Source organism: Bos indicus x Bos taurus, chromosome 5 (assembly GCF_003369695.1).
Source record: "Bos indicus x Bos taurus breed Angus x Brahman F1 hybrid chromosome 5, Bos_hybrid_MaternalHap_v2.0, whole genome shotgun sequence".
NCBI lineage: Eukaryota > Metazoa > Chordata > Mammalia > Artiodactyla > Bovidae > Bos > Bos indicus x Bos taurus.
This window is the reverse complement of record NC_040080.1, coordinates 93,884,866-93,909,884: the sequence shown is the minus strand read 5'-3', so window position 1 is coordinate 93,909,884 and position 25,019 is coordinate 93,884,866. Positions and strand designations below refer to the sequence as shown.

The window sequence follows — 25,019 nt, the reverse complement described above, 5'->3', positions numbered from 1 at the left end:
AGCAAGGGAATTAGGGTAGTGACAGAAGATTTTAACCCTAAAGAGGGAGTAGCAAAGACAGAAGCCAAAGATCCAGGTTTCCAATTTCCTCCCAACTCAGTCTCCAAACCTAGGGACTTGGGGTCTCCTCCTTCTGTCCTCTCCTACTCTGATGTCTCTAGCCCAGGGCACTCAGCCAGGAATTTCTGACTTTCTCTCTATATGGATAACCCTGGAAAGTTCTAAATGGTGTAGGCCAGGAAGTGAAGAGCCAGAGGAAGGAAGGGGTATTCCGCCTTTCTCAACCCAGGTCTGTGCAGATCTCCAAGCACCATTTGGACAAGACCCCCAGCTTCCATCAGTCAGGGGCAGGGAGAGCAGGCTGGAGAAAGCTGAGGCACATCATTGTCTGCGTTTGGCCTCTCACCCCATGATCTGCGTCCCAGGGAGGGTGAGGATTTGGCGTGAAGGGCAGAGTGGCGAGGGGATCTCTGGCCCCCGCCTCCCCCCACCCCCAACCCCAACTCAGGCTGCAGTCTCTCCTCGTTGTAGCAGAGCGAGAGCAAAGGGACGGGCAGTAAAGATGAGTGATGGCGCGGAGACAAGCAGAAATACACCATCATGAAAATGCTAATGACTCCTTGCTCTCTTTCTTTATGGTTGGAGTAATACAGACTTCAATCATAAAAACAATCTCCCAACATTTTAATGGGCTCCATCATGCCCGCACTTGTCGGTATATTTGAAGAATAAATCACCCTCCCCTCTCGGAATGAATTCGCTGTCAAACTCGGCTCCCTCGGAGAAAATGGATGGGGAGCGAGGATGGAGGTTTTTTTGGGGGGAGGTGGGGGAGTCCTCTCCCCCTCTAACTCCCTTCTAAACTGGGCTTTAGATCGTTGTGCGAGGCGCCTGGATCCTGAGAGGGAGGAAGGGGGCAACTGGGAATTTGGTGGAGCTGAGCCCGAAGGGAGGGTTTGAGGCAACAGGGGGCAGGGCCCGAGGGACTCCACATGGAGAGAAGCCGCTCCTTGGATGGACATGGAAGAGAGAAAGGATCAAGAACTGTCATAGCATTGGACGGAAGGGGAAAAATCTTGATACAGAACCGAGAGAAGGCAAAGAAAATGCAAAAAAGTATACAAATTCGCCTTGTTTTTTGCGAATTGCTTTCCGACTGGGCCTCAGACAGAGGAGCTGAGGGAAAAGTTTGAGATATCTCTTTGGGGGAAGAACAGGGAGAGAAGGCAGAAAAAAAGCCCAGGAGTTCTGGCTCTGAGCTTGCAGGTTTCAGTGCAGTAAGCCACAGGTCCACGTAGCAGAGAAGGCGCTGAGAGTGCCCTGTCATTCTCATTTCCATACAGGTGGCCGTCAGCCAATGAAAACTTAGGATGAGCTCACCACCAGCAGCCAATCCCAGTGAAGGATGAGCCGAACTGCCAGGCCTAATTGCATCTTGATTGGTTGTGATGTTGCTAGGCAGAAATGAGGTCCCGGAGATCGCTGCGGGCAAGACCGGAGAGACAGGTGGATATGAGGATATCTGGAAACCTAGACTCTTGGATTGTCATTTTTCTTCCTGAGCTCCTTCATTCTTAAAGGATTAATGGGGTCAGGGGAATCACTCTTCCTTTTCTCCTCCACAGTGGGACAGAGCCAAATAGTTACCGTTTCCCCAAAACGCCTTCAGAGAAATCTGGCTGCCTCGAAGGTGTTCTAATCCAAAAAAAAAAAAAAAAATCCCCCGGAGGTATTCCAGCCTCATACTCAGTCTCCCCATTTAGGAAGTCCTTTCTGAGGCCTCCCTTCAAGCCTCCTGGCTGTAGTTTATGAACCATTTTCTCTAACATACTCAGGAAACGAGAAATCTTGTCCCACGTTCTTCTTTCACATCGCAAGACTCAAAGAGCAAGAGATTTCCCTGCAGAATGGCCCCTCCACAACCACCCAAGGATGCCCTGCAGACCGCGCCAAGGTCGAGGCGGCCATATAGTGGCTATATAGTGGCATTCTCAAACCCGTGGTTTCTGCATCTTCATTTGCATCTCATTTTCATCAGTGCCGTTCTTCCGCTACCCCCAAACTCACCCGCCTCTGCCCGGCCTCGGCCCCTCCTCCCCTCCACCCTACATCTGCAGTTCCCTCTCCGTGTGCCTGACTCGCCCCCTCCTCCTCACTCTACCCCCTCTCACCAGCCCGCTCGGCCCCACTCCGGTGTACCCCCGCCTGCAGCCTCCGCTGCAGGAGACCCGGCTCCGGAGCCTCCCGCGGCTCCTGAGTCACAGCATCCCGGGAGGCAGGAGGGGGCAGTGAGGGGAGCGGCGGGGGCCGCCACCGGGAACTGAGAACCCGCTGGTCTGAACTAGACCGTCCGCGAACAATATGCCACCATTTAAATCTGAACGCGCGCCAGCCGCCGATTGTGATGTTAATTCGGGGATGATTTAGGGGGGCGGGAAGGAGTTGGGGCTGGCCGCCTCTCTGTCAAAGTGCTGTCCGGGGGCTTAATATTTGTAATTGAAGCTGATGAGGACTCTGTCTCTGTTTCCACTGATAAAAAAAAAAAAAAAAGCAGGGAGGGAAAAAGAGCAACTAAATTATGGGGCCGGGAGAAAAACATGATTAATCAAAGGTTTGAACTGTCGTCGTGTTCGAGGCCCAGTAAATCTCGCCCGGCCGGGGCCTATGGAGGCCGGAGGATAAATCTGAGCCGACCGGTGTTTGCCGCCCCTTTCTGTTTGCCTCTCGGTTAGCACGTCAATTAATTCGATAATTGGATTTGAAGAGATATCAGAAGATTATCGAGGGGGAGCTAGGAGGAGTGGATGTGGAGGAAGGGGCCCGGGGATGGCATGCAGGAGGCGAGAGAGCCGGAGAGATCGGTAATGGAGGGAGGCAGACAGCGGACCTGCCCAGAGAGCACCTCACCCAGCTCGCCACCAGGAGACCCCGGGAAAGGCAGCCCGGGTGTGCGTTCCCTCAGCCACGGTTCCCGGGCCCCCTCGCCGCGCACTGCTCCCTCCAAGAAACTTTCCTAATTTTCTCAGTACTGCCCTTGTGCCAACACTCTTTCCCAGTTCTGTCCTCCATTTGAAGCTGTGGGTGCCCTTGCGTGAACTCGTTTGTCATTGTATGTTATGCTGGTTTGTAAACAAAGTTCAAGTGTTCCCTCCTCTGGTTCATCCCATCTGACCCAGAGATCTGCCTCCCAGAAGGCGGGTACCAGGACTTCCCTTGGAATCCCTTTTAAATGATAAGACAGGATTTTAGTCCTCACCAAAATTTCTCTCCCACACTCACAGTTAGAATTATAACCTACAACCAAAGTTAACTTCTGCTTAAGGAAGACATCTTTACAAACCCATAACACACAGGAATACAGGAAAAACTGACAGAAGCAGATTCTTCAGAAATTAAGCCCTTCAGTAACCTCAGGTGGATCCCCAAAAGGGGTGCATTCATCTCCTAGAAGAAAAGTGATTCTTTCTCTGTGTTGCTTTTAGGCTTGGGTTTGGGTTTTGGGAGTGATCTTGATTTAGTATTTGGGAGCATGATAAGGTCAGAAGAGAAATGAAGTCTGCCATACATTCTGTGTGTGTTTGTGTGTGTGAGAGAGAGAGAAAGGGAGAGAAGGGGTGGGGTGGCCGGGGGAGAGATTGATTCCTCTTTAGTAGATATTTGTCCCTGTTCTCTGTAGAATTGTATACAGAGATAGAGAAGGTTGGGAAAAATACAGGTGAACCATGCAAATGATTCTGGAAAACAACAAGAGGAAATTGGAGGCAGGGAAGGAAGTGAGGGCAGGGACATAAAAACCATCCTGCCAGGTTGCCTGGTATTAAAGAAGCTCTAGGAAAGGACACTAGTAGGCACCCCAGCCAGAGGCTACCCTGGTGAGAACAAAACACACAGCTACTCTTGATGCACAGACAAAATAGACTAAGCAGAGAGAGCTGAGTCAAATAGCAACATGAGGGGTACAGCAAGCCATTGGTATTTAAGCATACCAATTTAAAACACTGATGCCAGCTAAACAAGCACACTTGTTCAGATAATTATTATCCTTTGTCTGCATACAAGGAAGTAAAAATTCCAGCTATGAAGGGACAAAATGGAGGATTTGAGCAGCTTCAGTTTCTATGTGGAGGCTCCTCAGAGAAATCGACCTTTCAAATCCACTCTTGCCTACTCTTTCATGTTACTTGGTCTCAATCTCTTGCCTGTGTTGATCAATCTCCATGCACAGAAATGAATCAGACCCACCACCTTCCTTTTGATTAGTGCTTGATTTTGGCTGTGTCCTCTGAATGGATTCATGATAACAAGCATCCTAATACTGGGAAATATTTTTACTTAACTAGGAGTTGAGGGATGGAGTCACAGGAAGAAATTGGGTTCAGGGGTCCTTCTGCAGCTCTATCAGCTGCAGCCATGAACCAAGACATTCAAGAAGTCATCAAGGTCTTCATATATAATGTCTCAAAAGGATGCTCCAGTTATGAATAACACAATATCACAAGCTGCATCTTACACTACAAGGAGATGAAAGATGAGATTTAGGGGATCACAACCAGATTTAGGCAATTAATATTGGTGGAGAAGCAGAGGACTTGAATTCAAAAGAGTAGGCTTTAAGATTGGTGATCAGAAGGGGCCGAAGACCAGAGACCTGAGATGATTTTTGCAGGTCACACAGCAAGCACACAGCAGGGCGAGCTGAAGAACTCAGCTCTCCACTCTCCCAATCATCGCCTGGACAGCACAGGCTTCCTGGATTCAAGTTCTGTCTTTTCTTGCTTCCTACCTGTACCTGAGTTTCCTCTTCTGTAAAGTGGGATAATAATCATATTTACTTCATAGGGTTGTTGTTAGGATTTAAATAATTCATGTAAAGAAATCAGCAAAATATCTGGCACATAATCAATATTCAATAATAGCTGTTTTTTATTATGAAAAATGCACACAGTTCTCATAATTTACAACCTGAATGACCCAAACTGGCAAAAGGCATTCACCAATGCCTGTAAAATGCTTTGTGTTTTAATCACTAGGCCTTAAGGAAAGGAGTGAACACTGCCTTGAAAAGACAGTAGGCTCTCTGTTTTGATGCCTCTAGAGAGCACTTCTCCCCTCAAACCAGTCTCACACCTTTAAGTCTGTGAGAACTTGTTTCATATAAGAGGGATACACCTGGAACAGCTTGCAGGGTTGCTATCCAGTAATTTCATTCATTCATTCATTCATTGAATGCCTAGTCAAAAAGCAGCATGGTTCATCAATCCATCAAACCTCTATTGAGGAACCATTATGTGTTCAACACTTTTATAGGCAGTTATTAAACCATGAGTCCATTACTAGCTTCACTAGTGAAGAGGAAATATATATATTTCATTTTTGTATCCCCAGCACCTGAACCCCAGTTTAGGCACATGGTAACTCAATAAATGTATATTAAGTGAATATATAGACACTATGGGAAATGGAAGAGAAATAGAAATATAGTTCCTTCCCTTAATAAGCTTAAACTCTTGTTGGGGAGACAAGACTTGTGCACATAAAAGGATAAGTGAACAGGACTTCCCTGGCAATCCAGTGGTTAAGGTGCGAGCTCCCACTGCAGGGGGCACAGGTTCGATCCCTGGTTGAGGAACTAAGATCCCACATGCCACTCTGTCAAATAAATAAATTTTAAAAAATTAAAATAATTTTTAAACGATAAGAGAACAAGACTGAACATATTAAGACCATGAATAAATTCCAGGTGATATAGACTAGGGGCTTTCCAGGTGGCATAGTGGTAAAGAATTCGCCTGCCAGTGCAGGAGATGTAAGAGATGCTGCTTTGATCCCTGGGTCGGGAAGATCCCCAGGAGGAGGGCATGGCAACCCACTCCAGTATTCTTGCCTGGAGAATTCCCATGGACAGAGGAGCCTGGTGGGCTATGGTCCATAGAGTCCAAAGAATCGGACACAACTGAAGCGACCTAGTACAGCACAGACAGACTAGGAAGAGCTCAGAGGAAGTGGGGAGGGTCACACTACTGTGGAGGGAGTGAGCCTGAAATACAGAGTAGAATCCGGAACAGCTGAGAAGCCGCGAAGGGCATTCTAGCTGCAGGAGTAGAGAGAGTGACAGCATGTGGTAAGAATCTATACATGTTACACAACAACACAAGATCAACTTAATGAGAGGACCGGGCCATGTCTGAAAGATGGAAACCATCTGTGTTTTCAACCATGTTTCTCTGACCATTTTCCTGGTCTCCAAGACATTACGTTTGGATTTTCTATTCTTTTTCTATTCACACCTTCTTCCCCTGTCTTAACATGAAAACCAAGAATTGAAACAGTAACCAGCTGCTACTGTCAGCAAAACAAACAGATTGTAAAAGCAATTACGCTATTACCATTTCTCATTCATCTACACACAAGACAACTGACTCCCCCTTTCCCACATGGCCCCAGCCTGAGCTGGGATTACTGCTGCCTGGATTGTTACTGTTTCCTTTATAAACTCCTTTTTCCTGGAACCACTCCTCCCAGAAAAAACAAAAAAAGAATTTACCTAGAACAAACTTCATATTTTCCCCAGCCTCCATGATTAGTTTGAGGGAAAGCGGTGATGAATGGGAAGAAAACAATGTAAACTGGGGAGGTGAGGAGGGGAATATTAAATACCAAGTGCTCTGCATATATTCAGTTCAGTTCAGTCGCTCAGTTGTGTCCGACTCTTTGCGACCCCATGAATTGCAGCACTCCAGGCCTCCCTGTCCATCACCAACTCCTGGAGTTCACTCAAACTCACGTCCATTGAGTCGGTGATGCCATCCAGCCATCTCATCCTCTGTCGTCCCCTTTTCCTCCTGCCCCCAATCCCTCCCAGCATCAGGGTCTTTTCCAATGAGTCAACTCTTCGCATGAGGTGGCCAAAGTATTGGAGTTTCAGCCTTGGCATTAGTCCTTCCAATGGACACCCAAGACTGATACCCTTATTTAATTCTCACAATAACCCTGTGAGGTAGATATTACTATTGCCATTTTACAAGGAAGGAAACAGGCTCAGAGAGTTTGCCCAGGTTCAAAGAAGAGTAAATAAACATGAGAATAGGGGTTTGAACCCAGTCTGTATGATTTCAGAGTCTATGCCCTTAGACCAGGCAAGAGGGACCTCTACCCTGGGCGACAGTTTTAGAGGGTCTCTTCCTCTTGCAGGGGGCGGATAACTTTAGGCCAAGGGGGTGTGCCTACCCAGAGCTCACGCCTGCCCACTCCTAGACCATGCTCCAGTGGCCAGACTATCCTGTCAATTTGCCCCAGGCTGACTTCCAGGACCTCTTCCTGGGGTTTGATTTCCTGAAAACACAGAAGGAGCTGCTGGGGAGCGCAGCACCAGCCTTGTTGGTGTGGAGTTTAGCGGTGAGGCTGACCCCAGCACGCACTTTGGTGTGAAGCCCCTCAGGTAGTGGGATGGAGTACGAAATGGAGAGAGAACCCGAGGGTCAGACTGGGGCTGGAAGAGTCCCAGGATTCTAAATATAAATCTTCCAACTGATATTGATATATTTGTCAAGATAAGAGGGTAGAACATGTTTTATTTAGCAGTTTGTTAACTTTGATTTATAACTTGTACATATTTAGACATTTGGTATGTAGGCTATATTTTTTACCTTGCCCTGGGCCTCACAAGTATCAGGGGTTGGCCTGCTCATCTCACTCTAACCCTCTGACTCTTTTCCAATCAGAGAATGGCACCACTCAGTGACCCAGGCCAGAGAACTGGGCACTGTCTTCACCTCTCTCACCTCCTTCATCCCCCATAACAATCAATCACTGAGGCCCATTGGTTCTTCTTCCTAAACCTCTTGAGCTCTGCCTACTTTTCTCCATCCCAGCTATCACCTCAGAGCTCAGGCCACCACCATCTCCCACCTGGATTCTGACGACAGTCCCCTACAGCGCTCCCTGTCCCCTGTCCTGCCCCCTCTCATCCATTCTGCACACTAGACCTACAATGATTTTTCTAAAATGCAAATCTGAGCTCATTTTCTGGTTTAAATGGCTTCTGGCTGCTTTCTGGATAAAATCCAAACGGCTTGAGTTTGATGCTCAAGATCCTTCAGGATCTAGCCACTAACAACCAGTCTCTGCACTCTGTTGCACTCACAACTATTCATTCTGACCACGCTGAATTACTTGCCTTTGTGGAAGAGACCACTTATCCCTCTCTTCAAGCTTTGTCCTTACTGCTTTTTCTCTGTGGAACATCCTTCTCTTTCCAGGTCCTTTGAGTTTCTTGTAAATGTCACCTCATCTTGGAAGCCTCCCTTGACTACTAGTTCTCAGGACCGAAATATATGTCCTCCCTATGCATTCCCACGGCATCCAGCGCTTATCCATCTTAGAACATTGTCAAATTGTGTTGAAATTATTTGCCTTTTGCTTCCCTGTATTCCCTGATAGACTAAAGCTTTTTAAGGGCAAGGACTCTATCTGATTCACCATTCAATCATTCACAAAATTTCTATTGAGAGCCTATTAAGTGCCAGGCACTTTTCTAAATGCTGAGGATACAGTGGTGACAAGGTCTCTCAACTAGTGGAGCTTATCTTCTAGTGAAGAAAAAAGCAATAAAAATAAAACTATGGTAAGTGCTAAAAAGAAAAATGAAGGAGGATAATGAGATAAAGAAGGGAAGGTAGAGGAGTTTCCTGGTGGTCCAATGGTTAAGACTCTGAGCTTTCAATGAGCAAGCAGCCGGGCCCTGGAATCTCTGGACCCCTGAACCCGTCCAGGACCCATCTCTGGTCCTGGAATTCAGATATCACAAGCAACGTGGCCAGAAAGTTAAAAGGGGCCGGGGAGTGGCAGCTATTTAGATTGGGTGGTCAGAAAAGCACTCTCTAAGGAGGTGATATTTGAAATGAGACCTAGACGAAATGAGAGTGAGCATAATCTAGGAGAACGATCCAGGCGGAGGAAACAGCAAAGGTTCCGAGCAGAAACAAGTAAGTGTGGTGTGACTGAGGGTCAATAGGAGTCTAGTGTAGCTGAACAACGAATTTTTTTTCTATGAGAACTGGAAAACCATTGGGAAGTTTTAAGTTGCATGATCTGATCTACACTTCATTAGATCACTTTAGCTGCTTATTGGGTGGAGTAGACCATGGCAAGACCAGACTGGAAAAGGCAGAACAGCTAGAAGGCCATAGTAGTGGGTCCACCAGGATATGTCACTGGCTTGAACCCAGATAGATCTTGGAAGTGGTAACTGGTGAGCAAGTGTGGAATATATTCGTATTCTCAGAGTCTAGCATGACGTCTGGCTAGACATTCAATAAATATTTGATGAATGAATTAAGAATTAATTAATCCAACTAAACGAGGACTCTGAGCTGGAACTGAAATCATCCATCCTTTAAGCCTCTATTAAAATCCCAACCCTGCTAAAAACTGGAAGGAGATAACTGATACTGACAAAGAATCAGGACTAGGCTATCTATATTTGTTAATTCCTAAAAATCCACAGGAGATGACAAATAACCCAATAGGAAATGGGCAGAAGACATACATGAATAGGCATTTCACATAAGGAGAAGCATGAGTGGCCAATAAATATATGAAAAGATGCTCAACTTCACTAATAATAAGGCAAATATAATTAAGTATAAATTCAAATCACCATTTTATATCCAACAGATTGACTAAATAACCAAAATTGGTAAGGATAGGGTAGCAATCAAAACTTTTATATACTTTAGTAGGCATAAATATTGGAAAACAATTTGACATTATCCAGAGAGGTTAAAAAATTCATATGCTTCAACCCAGCAATTCATACATATGTACCCTGAAGAAACTCTTACGCATGTATACTAGGAGAAATGTTCTGAGCAGCATTGTTTGTAGTGGCAAACAGCTGAAAACAATCCTAAATATTCTTCAACAGGGAAATTAATTGACAAATTGGTGGGCTATGATGCAGCTGCTGCTGCTGCTGCTGCTGCTAAGTTGCTTCAGTCATGTCCGACTCTGTGCAACCCCAGAGACAGCAGCCCACCAGGATCCCCATCCCTGGGATTCTCCAGGCAAGAACACTGGAGTGGGTTGCCATTTCCTTCTCCAATGCATGAAAGTGAAAAGTGAAAGTGAAGTCGCTCAGTCGTATCCGACTCTTAGCAACCCCATGGACTGCAGCCCACCAGGCTCCTCCGTCCATGGGATTTTCCAGGCAAGAGTACTGGAGTGGGGTGCCATTGCCTTCTCCAATGATACATCAATGAAAGTAAATAAACTATAGCTACCTACATCAGCTTCAATGAATCTTAGAAACATAATGTTGAATGAAAAGAGCAAGTAAAGAAGGATACAAATAATATTATATCACTTTTAGAACAGTAGGGGGAAAAGACCAAAATAAGCAATACGGTAAAAATCTGAGGAAAAATCTTGAAATGATAAATATAAAATTCAAGGATTACTTTACTATAGGAGAGATGCATGGGGGAGGGGGGCTCAGTGGTATTAGTAGGGTTTTTTTTTTTCTTTTCCTAAACTGGGGGTCATTTAATGGATGTCTATTTTATTATTATGCTTCATAATTTATATTAAAGTCACCTCTGAGGAGGCAAGGATTTTTGTCTTATTTTATTCACATCTGTGTTTCCAGCACCTAGAATAGCACCTGGCACATAGTAGGATCTCCAAAAATATCTGTTGCATAAATTATACTCATTAATTGCATTCCTTTATGTAATTCAAATACTTTAAATTTTTTTAAAAGAAGGAAAAAAACTACTTTTTAATCATAGTGCCCCCTTGATCATTCTAAATGGAAATCATACTGCTTCAACTCCTATAACCCATATAAACCATTAAATTTTGCTGCAAGTTATAGTTATATATGTACATGTTTTTCCTACTGATTATAAACTTATGAAGACAAGGGACTGTGCTTTCTCCTTTTTTATTCCTAATCACAATACATGGTTCAGCACCTCACATACAGTAGATGCTCAGTTAATACTGGTCGAATACTTAAAGTCACAGGAGATGAGGGCAAAACAGGAAGAACAGATCTATGCTATTTATATTTAAAGCCAAAAAAGAATTCAATAATCAGCAAGTGTTTTCCTACAATGTGCAGTTAAGAAAACTGAAGTCCAGAGAGGTGAATTGATGTTTTTCAAAGTCACATAATTAAGAACAATCCCAAATTTAGGGCTTGCCTGGTGGCTCAGTGGTGAGGCATCCACCTGCCAGTGCAGGAGACATGGGAGCAATCTCTAATCCAGGAAGATCCCACATGCCTTGGAGCAACTAAACCTGTGGGCCACAATTATTGAGCCTGTGCTCTAGATCCAGGGAACTGCAACCACTGAGCCCATGTTTACTATAGCCTGTGCTCTGCAACAAGAGAAGGCACTGCAACTGGAGAGTAGCTCCTGCTCTCTGCAACCAGAGAAAACTGCACAGCAATGAAGGCTCAGCACAGCCAAAAATAAATCAATTAATTAAATTATTTTTTTAAAGATATTCCCACATCTACATTCAGATCTCTAACTTTCAGTCTTAAGCTCTTACAATGTATCACAATGACCTTTTTTTTTTCAATTGGAGTATAACCACTTTACAATATGTTAGTTTGTGCTGTTCAAGACAGTGAATCAGCTATATGTACATATAAATCCCCTCTCTCTTGGACCTTCCTCCCACCTTGCCCCTTTCCAGCCCTATAGGTCACCATAGAGCACTAAGCTGAGCTCCCTGCGCTATACAGCGGCCCCCACTAGCTATCTACTTTACATAGGGTGGTATATATATGTCAATTATCACAATGACTTTCATTTTGTTTTGTCTCTGTGTGTGCTTTGGCTTGGGAGACAATAAATGGCAGGGACCAAATTTGTTCACATAAATACTTAATCATTGTTTCTATATAAATATGTAGGGCATGTATAAGTTCATCTTACAAATTCAAAAGAACTTAGGTTCTTCCCAGCAAAAACTTGTCCGGCCATCTCTCACCAAGCCTTCCACAATCCCTGTCTTGGAATCCTGGATACCCATGACACTTTTTCTTCTTCCATCTACTTTTTTTTTTCTCCAAGAGTAGGGAGGTTTACTGATGGCTTAATCCTGTTGTTCTGGGGAACCGATTTAGCAAGAGAAAATAGAAAAATCCATCAGTCAGTGCCTACCAGTCCCAAAAGCTTGAAATTAACAAACTCAAATAAATAGAGGAACATAGCACCCAAGAATAGTCCTTATTGGCAGTGTAAAGTTACCACTTCAGCTTTAGAAAACAGACTGCTTGTCAGAAACAGAATCAGGAGAGTTAATATTGGATGGAATCTTACGGATCACCTACTTCTCCCCCTGATTTTTCCAAACGGGGACACTGAAACTTTGAGAGATAAAGTAACTTGCATAGCTACTCAGCTAGTTAGTAGCAGGGCTGGGACCAGATTCCTAGTCTCCTGCCTCCAAGACAACTGTTCTTCCCATGCCACGTGCTGGCAACATGTGCATCTGACAAAATGCATCATAAAGTAGCCTCCTCTTAAACCACCAGAAATGAAAACCAAATTATTCAAATCCATCCTCTTTGGCTTTTTTGTTTCTTTCATTTTTCTGTGTCTTAGTCTCTCTCTTTCTACCACTCTTCTGTTTCCCTCTGTGAATCCCTCTCTCTGTTTGGGTTTCACATTGAACTGTAGCATGCCTGCATGACTCTCTTGACTTTTCTTCTCTAAGCTATTGTTTCCAGTCCAAAGGCAAATATGCATAAGCCAGTCAAGACTCTTTCTTGGTGACCTTTGTGGAAAAAGAACTCTCAGAATTTCTACATGAAAGGTGCTGGACCTCCCTCCTAGCCTCTCCAGTCAATTAAAATGAGTCTCTGGCCCCGCTGAGGGTTGTTAACCAATCCTAAGAAAGAAAAGATCAATCTCATTTCACCGTCACCACTGTGCAGTGAGGTGGCTAACCAGTCAGAATCTGCCACTAACAGTCCTTAGAAAAACTGGCCAATCAGGCCAACCTTGTTACATGGTCTGGTAGGAAAAGAAAAGGATTGATTGGAAAGGATAGTTCTGGCTCCACACCCTTTCCTTTCTGGACCCTAGTTTTCCCTCAGTGAAGTGAAGGAAGAACCCTTTCCCAAGCCCTTGGTTAAGAAAATCCCTAGACCCTTAGCTAATGTTCTCTTGGATCATATTTTGCTGTCTTCAAATTCACCCCTCTGCACATACCTCCAACCACGTTTTATAGTCTCATGCCTCCGGATTTAATGTCTGGTTGCAAACCTGGTAGCAACAGCCCTGGGAATTCTCAGCCCTCCCCACAGATCCCCACCCACTTACCTGTCAAGTAACTCCTTTGTGTGATTTATGTAGGTAAATAAGTTCAGTAAGCCATAGTTTAGTTTCTTTCAGGAGCTATCGTTGCAAGCAGCTTGCAATAAAGTCTCTAGGAAGCAGAGCAGAATTGAGCTGCCATGCTCCCAACTATAACACTACTACTACTGCTGCTGCTGCTGCTGCTAAGTCGCTTCAGTTGTGTCCGACTCTGTGCGACCCCAGAGACGGCAGCCCACCAAGCTCCCCCGTCCCTGGGATTCTCCAGGCAAGAACACTGGAGTGGGTTGTCATTTCCTTCTCCAATGCATGAAAGTGAAAAGTGAAAGTGAAGTCGCTCTGTCGAGTCCGACTCTTAGCAACGCCATGGACTGCAGCCTACCAGGCTCCTCCGTCCATGGGATTTTCCAGGCAAGAGTACTGGAATGGGTTGCCATTGTCTTCTCCAGATAACACTGCTACTAACACCAAAAAAAAAAAAAAAAACCACCACCCAGTATTATTATATTACTAGAATTTATTGAACTGTTACTAAGTTCCAAGCTCCTTGCTAAAAGCTTCAGGTATCTCTGCAGTCAAGTCCAACTCTTTGCAACCCCATTGACTGTAGCCCTCCAGGTTGCTCTGTCCCTGGAATTTTCCCAGCAAGAATACTGGAGGGGGTTACCATTTCCTCCTCCAGGAGATGGTCCTGACCCAGGCATGGAAACTGCGTCTCCTGCATTGGCAGGTAGATTCTTTACCACTGCACCACCTGGGAAGCCCCAAAGCTTCATGTATATTATCCCAATATTTGCTGCTGAGCAAGCATTATTATCGGGCTTCTCAGATGGCTCAGTGGTAAAGACATCCACCTACCAAGCAGGAGACTTGGGTTCGATTCCTGGGTCAGGAAGATCCCCTGGAGAAGGAAATGGCAACCCACTCCAGTATTCTTGCCTGGAGATATCCCGCAGAGTAGCCTGGCCGTCTACAGTCCATGAGGTCCCAAAAGGGTCAGATGAGACTTAGTGACTAAACGACTATGAAGAATTATTATCATTCCCAAATTACATAAAAGAAGATCGATATAGAGGGGTTAAACAGCTTGCCCAAGGTCACACAGCAATTTGGGAAGCCAGGTGTATGAATCCAGAGCCTACCACTGAATGGAGGTAAGGGAGAAATAAACATATCAGACACGGGCTCCTTCTCCAATTCTCCTTTGGATTGTTAGATATCTGAGAGGGGTCTAAATTTTCGCAACAAACAGCTGTAACAACTGGCTAGTGCTGGCAGCTCCTACGAGCTGTGGAAGTTTTGCCCTGAGGATGTGCAGCCGCGGGCTAAAAGGAATTCAGTGGGCGGGCTTGGGGTGTCTGGGGACCTCAGGAGATTTTTTTTTTTTTTTTTTGCCAACTGCTTCCAGGCATGAGATATCTTAGCTCTCAGACCAAGGATTGAACCCCCACCTCCTGCATTGGGAGCTTGGAGTCCTTACCGCTGGACCGCCAGGGAAGTCCCCCAGGAGATATTCTTGTAGCCTATTTTCCCTTTCTCCTCTGAGCATCTTACCCTGTGTCTGGCACCGCTTGGTACCTGGTAAATACCTGTTGAGTGATTCCCAAGGATACCAGTTCCATTTCTCACCTACCCACAACCTCACCCTGAGTCAACAACTGGAACTGGAGAGAGATCTGGGCATTTCAGGGGAACCAGTGAGAATCTTCATTCTCGAGCTGGAATCTTAGATTTAGGAAAGGCGGGAAGTCTCCCACTCTTCTCCTCCTCGCCCGCTTCTCCGATTTCTCCCTACTCCTTCCCCTCCCTTTCAGAAGCTCAGGGCCATAAAAATGCAGATGGAGGATCGGTGTGAAATAACGGGCCCATATAAATCCCTCTGCCGCCCGCCTGCAAGATGGATTGGCCGCATTGAAATTCCTCCGCGAGGATAATTAAACTCGGGGCCTCATCCGGGCAAAATTACATTCCTGTAATGGCGTCGCTCGGGGTCCCGGGAAATTGCTCCGTGGGCTTTCAGCGGCGGTTTTTATCGCCGGCCGGGGTGTGCCTGGCTGCGGCTCGCCTCTCCTCCGGGACCGTAAAGCTGCTGCCGTGATTTATCCTCCCCTTCTCCCAAATCCGATTAAATGGAGGAGCTCGGGGCCGGGGCGCCGCGGGGCCCGGGAGCCGGGAGGGGGCGGCGGGAAGGACGGGGCCAAGGAGGGGAGGACAAACGGCCCCTCAGAGGGTGGCGGATTTGGCTTTATTTACAGCCGCGGCCTTCTTTTTATTTTTTATGGGGGTTTGGTGAGCTTTCCCCGTGTTTCTTGTGCTGCGTTCAAGACGATGCCCCTGGACGGCCGAGGTTTGGACGTGAGGGGAAGTGGGTAGGCCTTGTGGACCTCCCTCCAGAGGAACAGGTCAGACCTACCTGGGACATAAAGCAGCCTAGAAGAAGAGGCGAGGGCCAAGAGGCCCCCTACTTTCTCCCATCGAGGAAAGGACGAGCAAGAGGTCAAGGGGAAGAAGCTGAGGGGCCTCCATAAGAGCACCTCCTAGGGGTGGGGGACTGCTTATCTCAACTCGTGTAGATGAAGCCTGAGCAGAGGCCCTGGCATGCCTGGGGTGACCTCCCAACCTCACTGCTGGTCACTGATGCCCTCTATTCCTCGACTGTCTCGGGCCTCAGGGAAGAATGCTTAGGGTCAGGGCTCTCGAGCCCTAATCATCTTTAGCCCCTATCTTCTGGTCCCTGATGCTGATTTTCTCATAGTTGATCACTGGAATAAGGAGAGGGAAATAAAGGTGAAGCCACTAGAGGCAGCCGGGGCTTTTTCCAGACTATCCGCCTATTGAATAAGTTTTGCCATCCGTAAAGCCTGGGTCGATGGCAACAGGCGTCGGGATTCCTGTGACCTCATCTTCCTCCTGCTAGATTTTGGACATTGAACCCCATCTCGATTGTAAGCCATTTAACACTGAAATTCTGGACAGTTGGGTCTTCTTCCCACCCCGCAGTGTGACCGCGCATGCTTGGAAAAGAGACACAAATCCAAGATCCCAGCCGCTGTGCAGAGCAAACCGCAGGCCACGTTACGGATCGGCTTACACTGCGGAGTGCCCTCATTTCTCAGGCTCTGCCTGCAGTTTCTCCTCTCAAACGCCAGGTGGAGTGACCGGCCGGCTACCGCCACGGAGCTGGCAGGCGGCGCTGTGGTGCCTGGGCCCACCCTCAAGTTTGCAATCTCTCTAGCCTTGGCGGAGCGACTCTTTGGTCCGGGCCGCGCCTGCGCTGAGCCTTCCTTTTCCTATTCCCGCCCCCTCCCCGCCCCTCTCTGTCTTCTCTGCACTGGGAGCAGGTAAGGCCTTGGGCCCTCGCGCCCGGGTTGCGCCGCGCACGCGCGCCGGGCGCCCACCTCGCGTGGATGGTCTGAGGCCCTTACCTCGCGTGCTCCCACCTGGGTCCTCACGTCCTCCCTTGCCCCCGTATCCCCGCGCGTTAGGGCTGCCCCTTCCGCGTGCCGGTGACCTCCAGCCGCGCGGGCCTGGCGCCATCTTTGATGTCTCGTGGGTTGGGGGAGGGCGCCTTGGAGCTGTCGAAAGTCAAATCCCAGAGTGCTCATTTCACCTGTCGCTTGCAAACGCTTTTTTCTCACCCTTTTGCCCTTTCAGAGCTGTCCCAACCCCCAGACTCTCCCCTCCTATCTCTGCTTTCTCTTCTCATCGTGACTCGTGCCTGCCTTATCCTGAAACCTCCAGACTTCTGGCCCCAGGATCTCAAGTGTCGAGCAGTGGAGTTTGGTGGGTCGTCTAAAGCCACCAGTCCCTCTAGGCAGCAGCCCTCGATTTAAAAAATAAACCATGAAAGTGGTAGAAATGAACAGCACAGCCAAAGCACCCCCTACCTTCAGGCTGTGGACTGGGAGAGAGCCATATCAGAAAAGAGGGAGGTTTCTTTGGTACCGCGGATTGTCTCCCAGTGGCGTTCTCTTCCTTCCACTGCGGTGAAGCGGGAAAAACACAAGTCGTGGCCTGTGTGAGGTTTTCTTCAGAGGCAACAGGCCTATAAAGCGGAGGGGCCATCATGGGGTGCTACCCACCTGCCAGCTTTCCTGTCAAGGGGTTTACTGAGAGTCCCCAGACTCTGCCCTCAAGAGGAAAAGAAGGTTAAGGAAAGGGAACGATTAAGTAGCAGCCCTGTAACTCCCTGGCTGACCTCCATTGAGGAAGAAACCCATGAACCTGGGTAGTGCTGTTCCCCAAGGTGATATTGGTGAACAAGTGCAGACTTGGCCAAGTTTAGGTGGCCAGCAGAGGGATCACCGCTTCCTGCAGGCTTCCTTTAGTTCTGCATCAGGCTCTTTCCATGTGTTATTTTCATTTCATTCCTCTAAGAACTATATTTTTTAAGTGATGATACTGAGGTTTTGTTGCCTTGGGGGAAAAACAGTCTCTCTTTTTTTAAAGCTTAAAAGAAATTTTAGATTTTTGACCTAAGAAAACCTGAATAGCCTGGCAGCAAAATTGGGTTAGTGTTACATATGGGCAGAAATCAGAGTTCTGGAAAGGACAAGAGTTGAAGACATCCATTAATGTAAAAGTAACATTCTGGAATCGGAAGTTAATCTGGGAAAGTATTAGTCCACTTCATTCAAGGAAGTGTCGTTTAACAGGCCTAAGTAATCATTGAGTATTTCAACCTGTACCATATTAGAAAGCATTAAGAGTGCTGCTGCTGCTAAGTCGCTTCAGTCGTGTCTGACTCTGTGCGACCCCAGAGACGGCAGCCCACCAGGCTCCCCCATCCCTGGGATTCTCCAGGCAAGAACACTGGAGTGGGTTGCCATTTCCTTCCCCAATGCATGAAAGGGAAAAGTGAAAGTGAAGTCGCTCAATCGCTCAGTCGGGTCCAACTCTTAGCGACCCCATGGACTGCAGCCTACCAGGCTCCTCCGTCCATGGGATTTTCCAGGCAAGAGTACTGGAGTGGGGTGCCATTGCCTTCTCTGCATTAAGAGTGAGAAGAGTTCAAATTCTGATTCTACCACTGCCATAGTTTTAAAACTGTTTTTTAAGACCAAGCTCTTCCATGTACCTAAGAATCATTTGGGAAGCTTCATTGAAATACAGAACGTTATTATTTAGTTGCTAAGTCGTGTCCCACTCTTTTGTGACCCTGTGGATTGTAGCCAGCCAGGCTCCTCTGTCCATGAGATTTCCCAGGCAAGAGTACTGGAGTGGGTTGCCATTTCCTTCTCTAGGAATTGAACCTTAGTGTCCTGCACTGGCAGGCGGATTCTTTATTGCTGAGCCACCAGGGAACCCCGAAATAGAGTACTTGGGCTTTATTCCCAGAGATCTTGACCCAAAAAGTCTTAAGGTGAGACCCAAGAATTTGCATTTTTTGTTTTTTCTTTTTGTTTGTTTTTTGGCCACAGCTCATGGTCAAGGGATCTTTGTTCTCTGACCAGGGATCCCTGCAGTAGAAGTGCAGATTCTTAACCACTGGACTGTGAGGGAAGTCCCACATTTTTAACACCTACACAGCCCCTACCCTCCTGTAACTAGTTCAAGTGGGACACCAGCTGTACTTGGAAAGACCCTGCCTGGAGATCTTTAACTCACCCACTCTTCTCTCAGTTCTACCAACATAGGTAGCTCCAGGGTGTTAGCATTGTTTAAGCTCTTTTTTTTTTTTAAAGCCTTTATTTGTTACAACATTGCTTCTGTTTTACCTTTTGGGGTTTTTTTTGCCCTGAGCACGAGGGATCTTAGCTCCCTGACTAGGGATAGAACCCGAACCCCCTGCACAGAAGTCTTAACCCCTGTTTAAGGTCTTGAGGATACAAAATTGAATACCCCTTAAAACAGTGGTGGAAATGAATACTTTAACAGTCATTGCTAATTAGAGTAATGACAGAGTTTCTCCTTGATCTGCCTTATCTAGTTAATTAACATAGGAGATAAATATTTTGACAAATGCTTCCTCAGTCTGTCAGTTTAGTCGCTTAGTTGTGCCTCTGCGTCCCCATGGATTTCAGCACACCAGGCTTCCCTGTCCATCACCAACTCCTGGAGCTTATGGAAACTCATGTTCATCGAGTCAGTGATGCCATCCAACCATCTCATCCTCTGTCGTCCCTTTCTCCTGCCTTCAGTCTTTCCCAGCGTCAGGGTCTTTTCAAATGAGTCATCTCTTTGAATCAGGTGGCCAAGGTATTGGAGTTTTAGCTTCAGCATCAGTCCCTCCAATGAATATTCAGGACTGATCTCCTTTAGGATGGATTGGTTGGATCTCCTTGCAGTCCAAGGGACTCTCAAGAGTCTTCTCCAGCACCACAGTTCAAAAGCATCAATTTTTCAGCACTCAGCTTTCTTTATATTCCAACTCTCACATCCATACATGACTACTGGAGAAACCATAGCTTTGACTAGATGGACGTTTGTGGGCAAAGTAATGTCTCTGCTTTTTAATACACTGTCTAGGTTGGTCATAACTTTTCTTCCAAGGAGCAGGCATCTTTTAATTTCATGGCTGCAGTCACCATCTGCAGTGATTTTGGAGCCCAAAAATAAAGTTTGTCACTGTTTCCATTGTTTCCCCATCTATTTGCCATGAAGTGATGGGACCAGATGCCATGATCTTAGTTTTCTGAATGTTGAGTTTTAAGCCAACTTTTTCACTCTCCTCTTTCACTTTCATCAAGAGGGTCTTTAGTTCTTCGCTTTATGCCATAAGGGTGGTGTCATCTGCATATCTGAGGTTATTGATATTTCTCCCAGCAATCTTGATTCCAGCTTATGCTTCAGCCCAGCATTTCTCATCATGTACTCTGCATATAAGTTAAATAAGTAGGGTGACAGTATACAGCCTTGATGAACTCCTTTCCCGATTTGGAACCAATCTGTTGTTCCATGTCCAGTTCTAACTTGCTTCTTGACCTGCATACAGATTTCTCAGGAGGAAGGTGAGGTGGTCTGGTATTCCCATCTCTTTAAGAATTTTCCATAGTTTGTTGTGATCCACATGGTCAAAGGCTTTGGCGTAGTCAGTAAAGCAGCATTAGATGTTTTTCTGGAACTGTCTTGCTTTTTCGATGATCCAGCAATTGATCCTCTGCCTTTTCTAAATCCAGCTTGAACATCTTTAACAAATCTTTTCACGTGTTTTGACAAATGCTTCCTGGTAATTCAATAAGAGGATTGTTAGAGACCGTTTCAGAGCCTTCACCTTCCGCACGTATCTTCCAAGAGTCTTTTTTTATTTTTTTTGACTTGTGCTGTATGGCTTATGGGATCTTAGTTCCCCAGTCAGGGATGGAACCCATTCCCCCTACAGTTGAAGCTCAAAGTCCTAACTACTGGACTGCCAGGGAATTACCCTGAGGGTCTTAAAGGGCAACATTTTGAGATCCAGGAAATGAAGGCTTGAGAAGAGTTCCTTTTCAGTAAGAGACTTGGGGGGAAACTTGGGCAAAAGATGCTGGGAAAATACGTCTATAACCCCACCTCATGAGGCTATGGAAAGAGATAACATGTCTTAAAGCTGGGACCAAGTGGCTTCTTGTTCAAACCAAGAGAAGTCACTTGATTATAAGGAAAGCTTAAAAGCTGTGTGGAGGAAATCCTGACTTCAGGGTTCTCATTCCATCTCTAAGACTTGAGGTCAGTCACTGCTTTCTGGGCCATTTAAGTTTTCCAGAGCACTTGCTAATACAGCGGTCTTTTGATGAGCAAGAAAAAACATTTACACTGCTGCTTCTGTAATTGCAGCTTTCCTGCCATAGCCCTTCATCCCCTGAAAATGTACACTTGCGCCAAGTTCGTCTCCACCCCCTCCTTGGTGAGTACCCACCTTTCCCAAGAAAGTTTTTAAGGAGAGGTGTTTTGTCTTTTCCTTCTCAGACCTTATGCGTCACAGTTGGGCCCTTTGCTTTGCTAGCCTGACAAGAGAGTGAATACTTCCTAGGCGTTACTTGCCTTGTGTCCCATGAAGGCCAGTTGATTTTTCTCATGCAGTCATAATAGAAGAGCATAAATGAGCATCTAGGCTAAGACAGGTTATTCCTATCCAGAAACACTGTGTCCTTGTAAACTGGAGCCCCACTAGAAATGGTAAACATGAAATAAATAGCCTAACTCAGACTGAGTATGCACTGTGTACAGGATCTTGTCCTGAGTGTCAGAGAGCTGTAGCTAGGAGTTCCTCTGGAAGCTTAAATTTGGGTGGGAAGCTAAAATACACATAGGAAAAATATTTGATTCAAAAGCAACAAGATGGAAGAAATGGAAGAGTATTAGATAGTGGAGGCAATCGGTTCATTCACTCGTAAGTGAAAAGGAGTGATGCTGTTAGTTGGTATTATTTATTGAGCACTTGCTATGCCTGGCATTAAGTCTACCAGTTGATGTACATAATCTTATTTACTCCTCCAGTCAACCCTGAGATATGTTATTCCCATTTGATAGATGAGAAAGCAGGCTTAAAAAGATTTACATGACTTGTCCTAAGATCACACAACTCAGATAGAGCTAGGATTTGAATCTAGTTATATATGACTAAAGCCCTGGCTGTTAACCACCATGTTGTCTATTTTGGAGACGCTGGCTTGGAGTTAGAAAAGGGCTTCCAGGAGGGGGTACATTTTCAGCATAGGTCTTCATGTCTGTTTTCCAGAACAGTGTGTTCAGGGAAAGATGTTCCAGTCATTCACTTCCTTCTAATGAGCTGGCCATTACCAGTATATGTGTAGATTTCTTATTGAGTGAAGTAAATACTTTAAATGAATGATTCCAGATTCTTTTTTGAGGTTCCAATTTAAGTTCTAGTGAATAAATGGGGTATCTCAGTAATAATTTGCAGTAGTTCTAAAACTCTCCACAGCGTTTCTTGACCTTGTATTTTTCCGGCTAGATCAGGAGAACCTCTACAGTATTGAGCCGATCACTGTCTGCAGTGGTGGTAAGACGACCGGAAACACTGACGGATGAGGTACCTTATGAGTAGAACTGGACCTGTGGGGAGGGGTGAGGGTGGGATGGGGTGGGGAGGGGAGGGTTACTGACAGAACCAGTAGGAGGAGTGCTGAGGACTCATGATACCATATACCATGTGATATATTCCCTGATGTTCCAACTTTTGCCACTGGCAGCACATGCCCCTGTGTGCTGCTTATAACTCCCATTTTACTTGATCTAGTGCGCTGACTTGAGTTGGGAGCATGTAGCCCAGGAAGATGGTCTCCTCAAGGCATCAGGAACAGGCTAGGGCTGTAGTCTTCCATTTCTAGACTGTACCTGAGTCATGAAGATATTTGACATCCACCTCTTGCATTTAAGCGTTCTGCTTGGCAGTAGAGTTTTCTGGGGAGTTAAAAGATTTTTTGTGTGGAGGAGAAACGATGGGATTTGATAGCATAAAGGGATTAAGTGGTACAGAAGTTTTCCAAAGCAAAAAAAGGGTTTCCTAAAAACTTGCTATCTGCTGCTTCTTCACAGAGCCACAGCAGCTTGGCAGTAGTTCCCCGTCCCCTGACCACCTCACTTACTCCTAGCCGCAGCTTCCAAACCAGTGCCATTTCAAGGGACATTGACACAGCAGCCAAGTTCATTGGAGCTGGGGCTGCCACAGTAGGGGTGGCTGGCTCTGGAGCTGGAATTGGGACCGTGTTTGGGAGTCTCATCATTGGTTATGCCAGGTAAGATGGGCCCTCCATTGGCTCTCTAATGTGCTTCCGCCGGTCTGGGCAGAAATATTTGGGGTTCTGGAGCTGCAGTATCCTATACAGTAGCCACTAACCACGTAGTGCTATTCAAATGTGAGTTTTAACTAAAAGTACACTGACTTAAGTATACTTTGTATACTTTCAGTGTAGCTCAGTAGCCACATGTGACTCGTGGCTACCATTTTGGAAAGTTCTATTGGACAGCTTTGGTTTAGAGTAGGAGTTAGCAAACTAAGGCAGGAGGTCTGTATTGGGCCAGCCTGGTTTTGTATAGCTGAACTAAGAAGGGTTTTATATTTTTAAAGGGTCATGAAAATAAAAAAGGTAACAGGTTGTATGTGACCCACAGAGACTAAAATATTTGCTGTCTAGCCCTTTACAGAAAGTTTGCCATGTCCACCCCCCAGTCTAAAGCCTCAGTCAGCATAGCTTCGCTGCTGTTTTTCCCCATCCCCGGGAATTCCCTCATCACTCCTGGGAAAACTGCTTCTGCATCCAGCCCCAGTGCTCCCTGACACTTGAGACTCTTTGGTCCCCAACAACTCTGGGCAACTCAGTGTTAGAGCTAAATTAATCCTTTAGAGACCTGCAAGTTCTCTCAGTGCCTTTGGGGAAATAAGTTTATTTCTTAGGATTTGTATGAAATAAGAAACTTCTATGTCCACAATTCTATTAAAAGCTAGTGTTGCTTTACCTTATCCATCAAGTCTTCCGGAGGCGACAGTAAGGGAAATAGAAATTATATATTGATTTTCAGAATTAGGGAGGGATTGGGGGCAGGAGGAGAAGGGGACAACAGAGGATGAGATGGCTGGATGGCATCACTGACTCGATGGACGTGAGTCTGAGTGAACTCCGGGAGTTGGTGATGGACAGGGAGGCCTGGCATGCTGCGATTCATGGGGTCGCAAAGAGTCGGACACGACTGAGCGACTGATCTGATCTGATCTGATCTATCCCATTTTGACTCATATTGTCTAAATGTGTGCCCCCACTCCCCAAGGCGGTTTGTAGCCCAAAATCTTTTGACTATTTTGAAATAAGAGAAGTTATTTGTCCCTCTGATGTCCTTGTCCACTAGAATAGTATTTCTCTAATTGTGTTACACAAGCCCTAGGGTTCTGAGGGTACACCCCAGAGACGTCTAGAGAATGAAGGGGAGACCAAACAAGACTTCCAACTCCGCCACTCCATTACACTTTAGCAGTTACAAGTTTTGTATTATGGGGTTCTACTGCTTAAAGTTTGGAAACGCTGCTCTGATAGACCCTGCCACCCAGAGACGTCTTCCATCTTGGTTGAGCCCTGGATAGTTAAGTGTCCAGACCCAGGGAAGATGTGGTGATACAGTAGAGGAGGTAATGTTTGTACCTGGGCTGTGTTGGAGAATTTTGGATTGTCCCCTCCCCCCTTCATCTCTGTAGAGACCTTAATGTGTCGGAGCAAGAAATGGGGCATAATGGTGTCACCCTGAGAGACTCGTTACTGAAATGTCAGCCTGAGATGGATTCTCCCTGAGCCCTCCTTTAATGTTTGTCTTTTTCTTTATATGGACTAGAAATTCAGTCTTTTCTCTTCCCCTCCCAGGAACCCTTCTCTGAAGCAGCAGCTCTTCTCCTACGCCATTCTGGGCTTTGCCCTCTCGGAGGCCATGGGGCTCTTTTGCCTGATGGTGGCCTTTCTCATCCTCTTCGCCATGTGAAGGAGCCGTTTCCACCTCCCATAGTTCTTCTCCCGTGTCTCATCTGCCCTGTATGTTTCTTTTCCTGTACCTCCCCAGGCAACCTGGGGAAAGTGGTTGGCTCAGGGCTTGACAGAAGGAAGACAAATAAATACTGTATTAATAAGATGTTTCTTGAGTCTCCTGTGTATATTTCTTTTCCACAATTGGCTGAATGCCTTGGTGAAAGTATAAGGCCAGAGGTTAGTGATGGTTTTAAACTCAATGTGGATCTGGGCTCACTTATTTTTCATTCTC

At 46.1% G+C, this 25,019-nt stretch overlaps 2 protein-coding genes across 3 annotated transcripts; one reads left to right on the top strand and one right to left on the bottom strand.

The window, feature by feature from the left end:
• Positions 1 to 601: 601 nt before the first annotated feature.
• LOC113893221 lies at positions 602 to 16,982 on the bottom strand. The gene is made up of 2 exons (XM_027543064.1): positions 16,760 to 16,982; positions 602 to 1,482 (listed from the first exon to the last, which is right to left on the bottom strand). The coding sequence occupies exons 1-2, from the start codon at positions 16,869 to 16,871 to the stop codon at positions 848 to 850; spliced, it is 747 nt and encodes a 248-aa protein (XP_027398865.1). The 5' UTR covers positions 16,872 to 16,982; the 3' UTR covers positions 602 to 847.
• On the top strand, positions 16,634 to 24,892 carry ATP5MC2 (ATP synthase membrane subunit c locus 2). Of its 2 annotated transcripts, none has more exons than XM_027543065.1 (5): positions 16,634 to 16,675; positions 21,090 to 21,159; positions 22,231 to 22,308; positions 22,815 to 23,014; positions 24,629 to 24,892. In XM_027543065.1, exons 2-5 carry the CDS (start codon positions 21,121 to 21,123, stop codon positions 24,741 to 24,743), a joined length of 432 nt encoding a protein of 143 aa, XP_027398866.1. In that variant the 5' UTR covers positions 16,634 to 16,675; positions 21,090 to 21,120; the 3' UTR covers positions 24,744 to 24,892. The 2 variants fall into 2 exon arrangements, with proteins under 2 accessions (XP_027398866.1, XP_027398867.1); XM_027543066.1 differs by lacking the exon at positions 16,634 to 16,675 and adding an exon at positions 16,994 to 17,117.
• Positions 24,893 to 25,019: the final 127 nt, after the last annotated feature.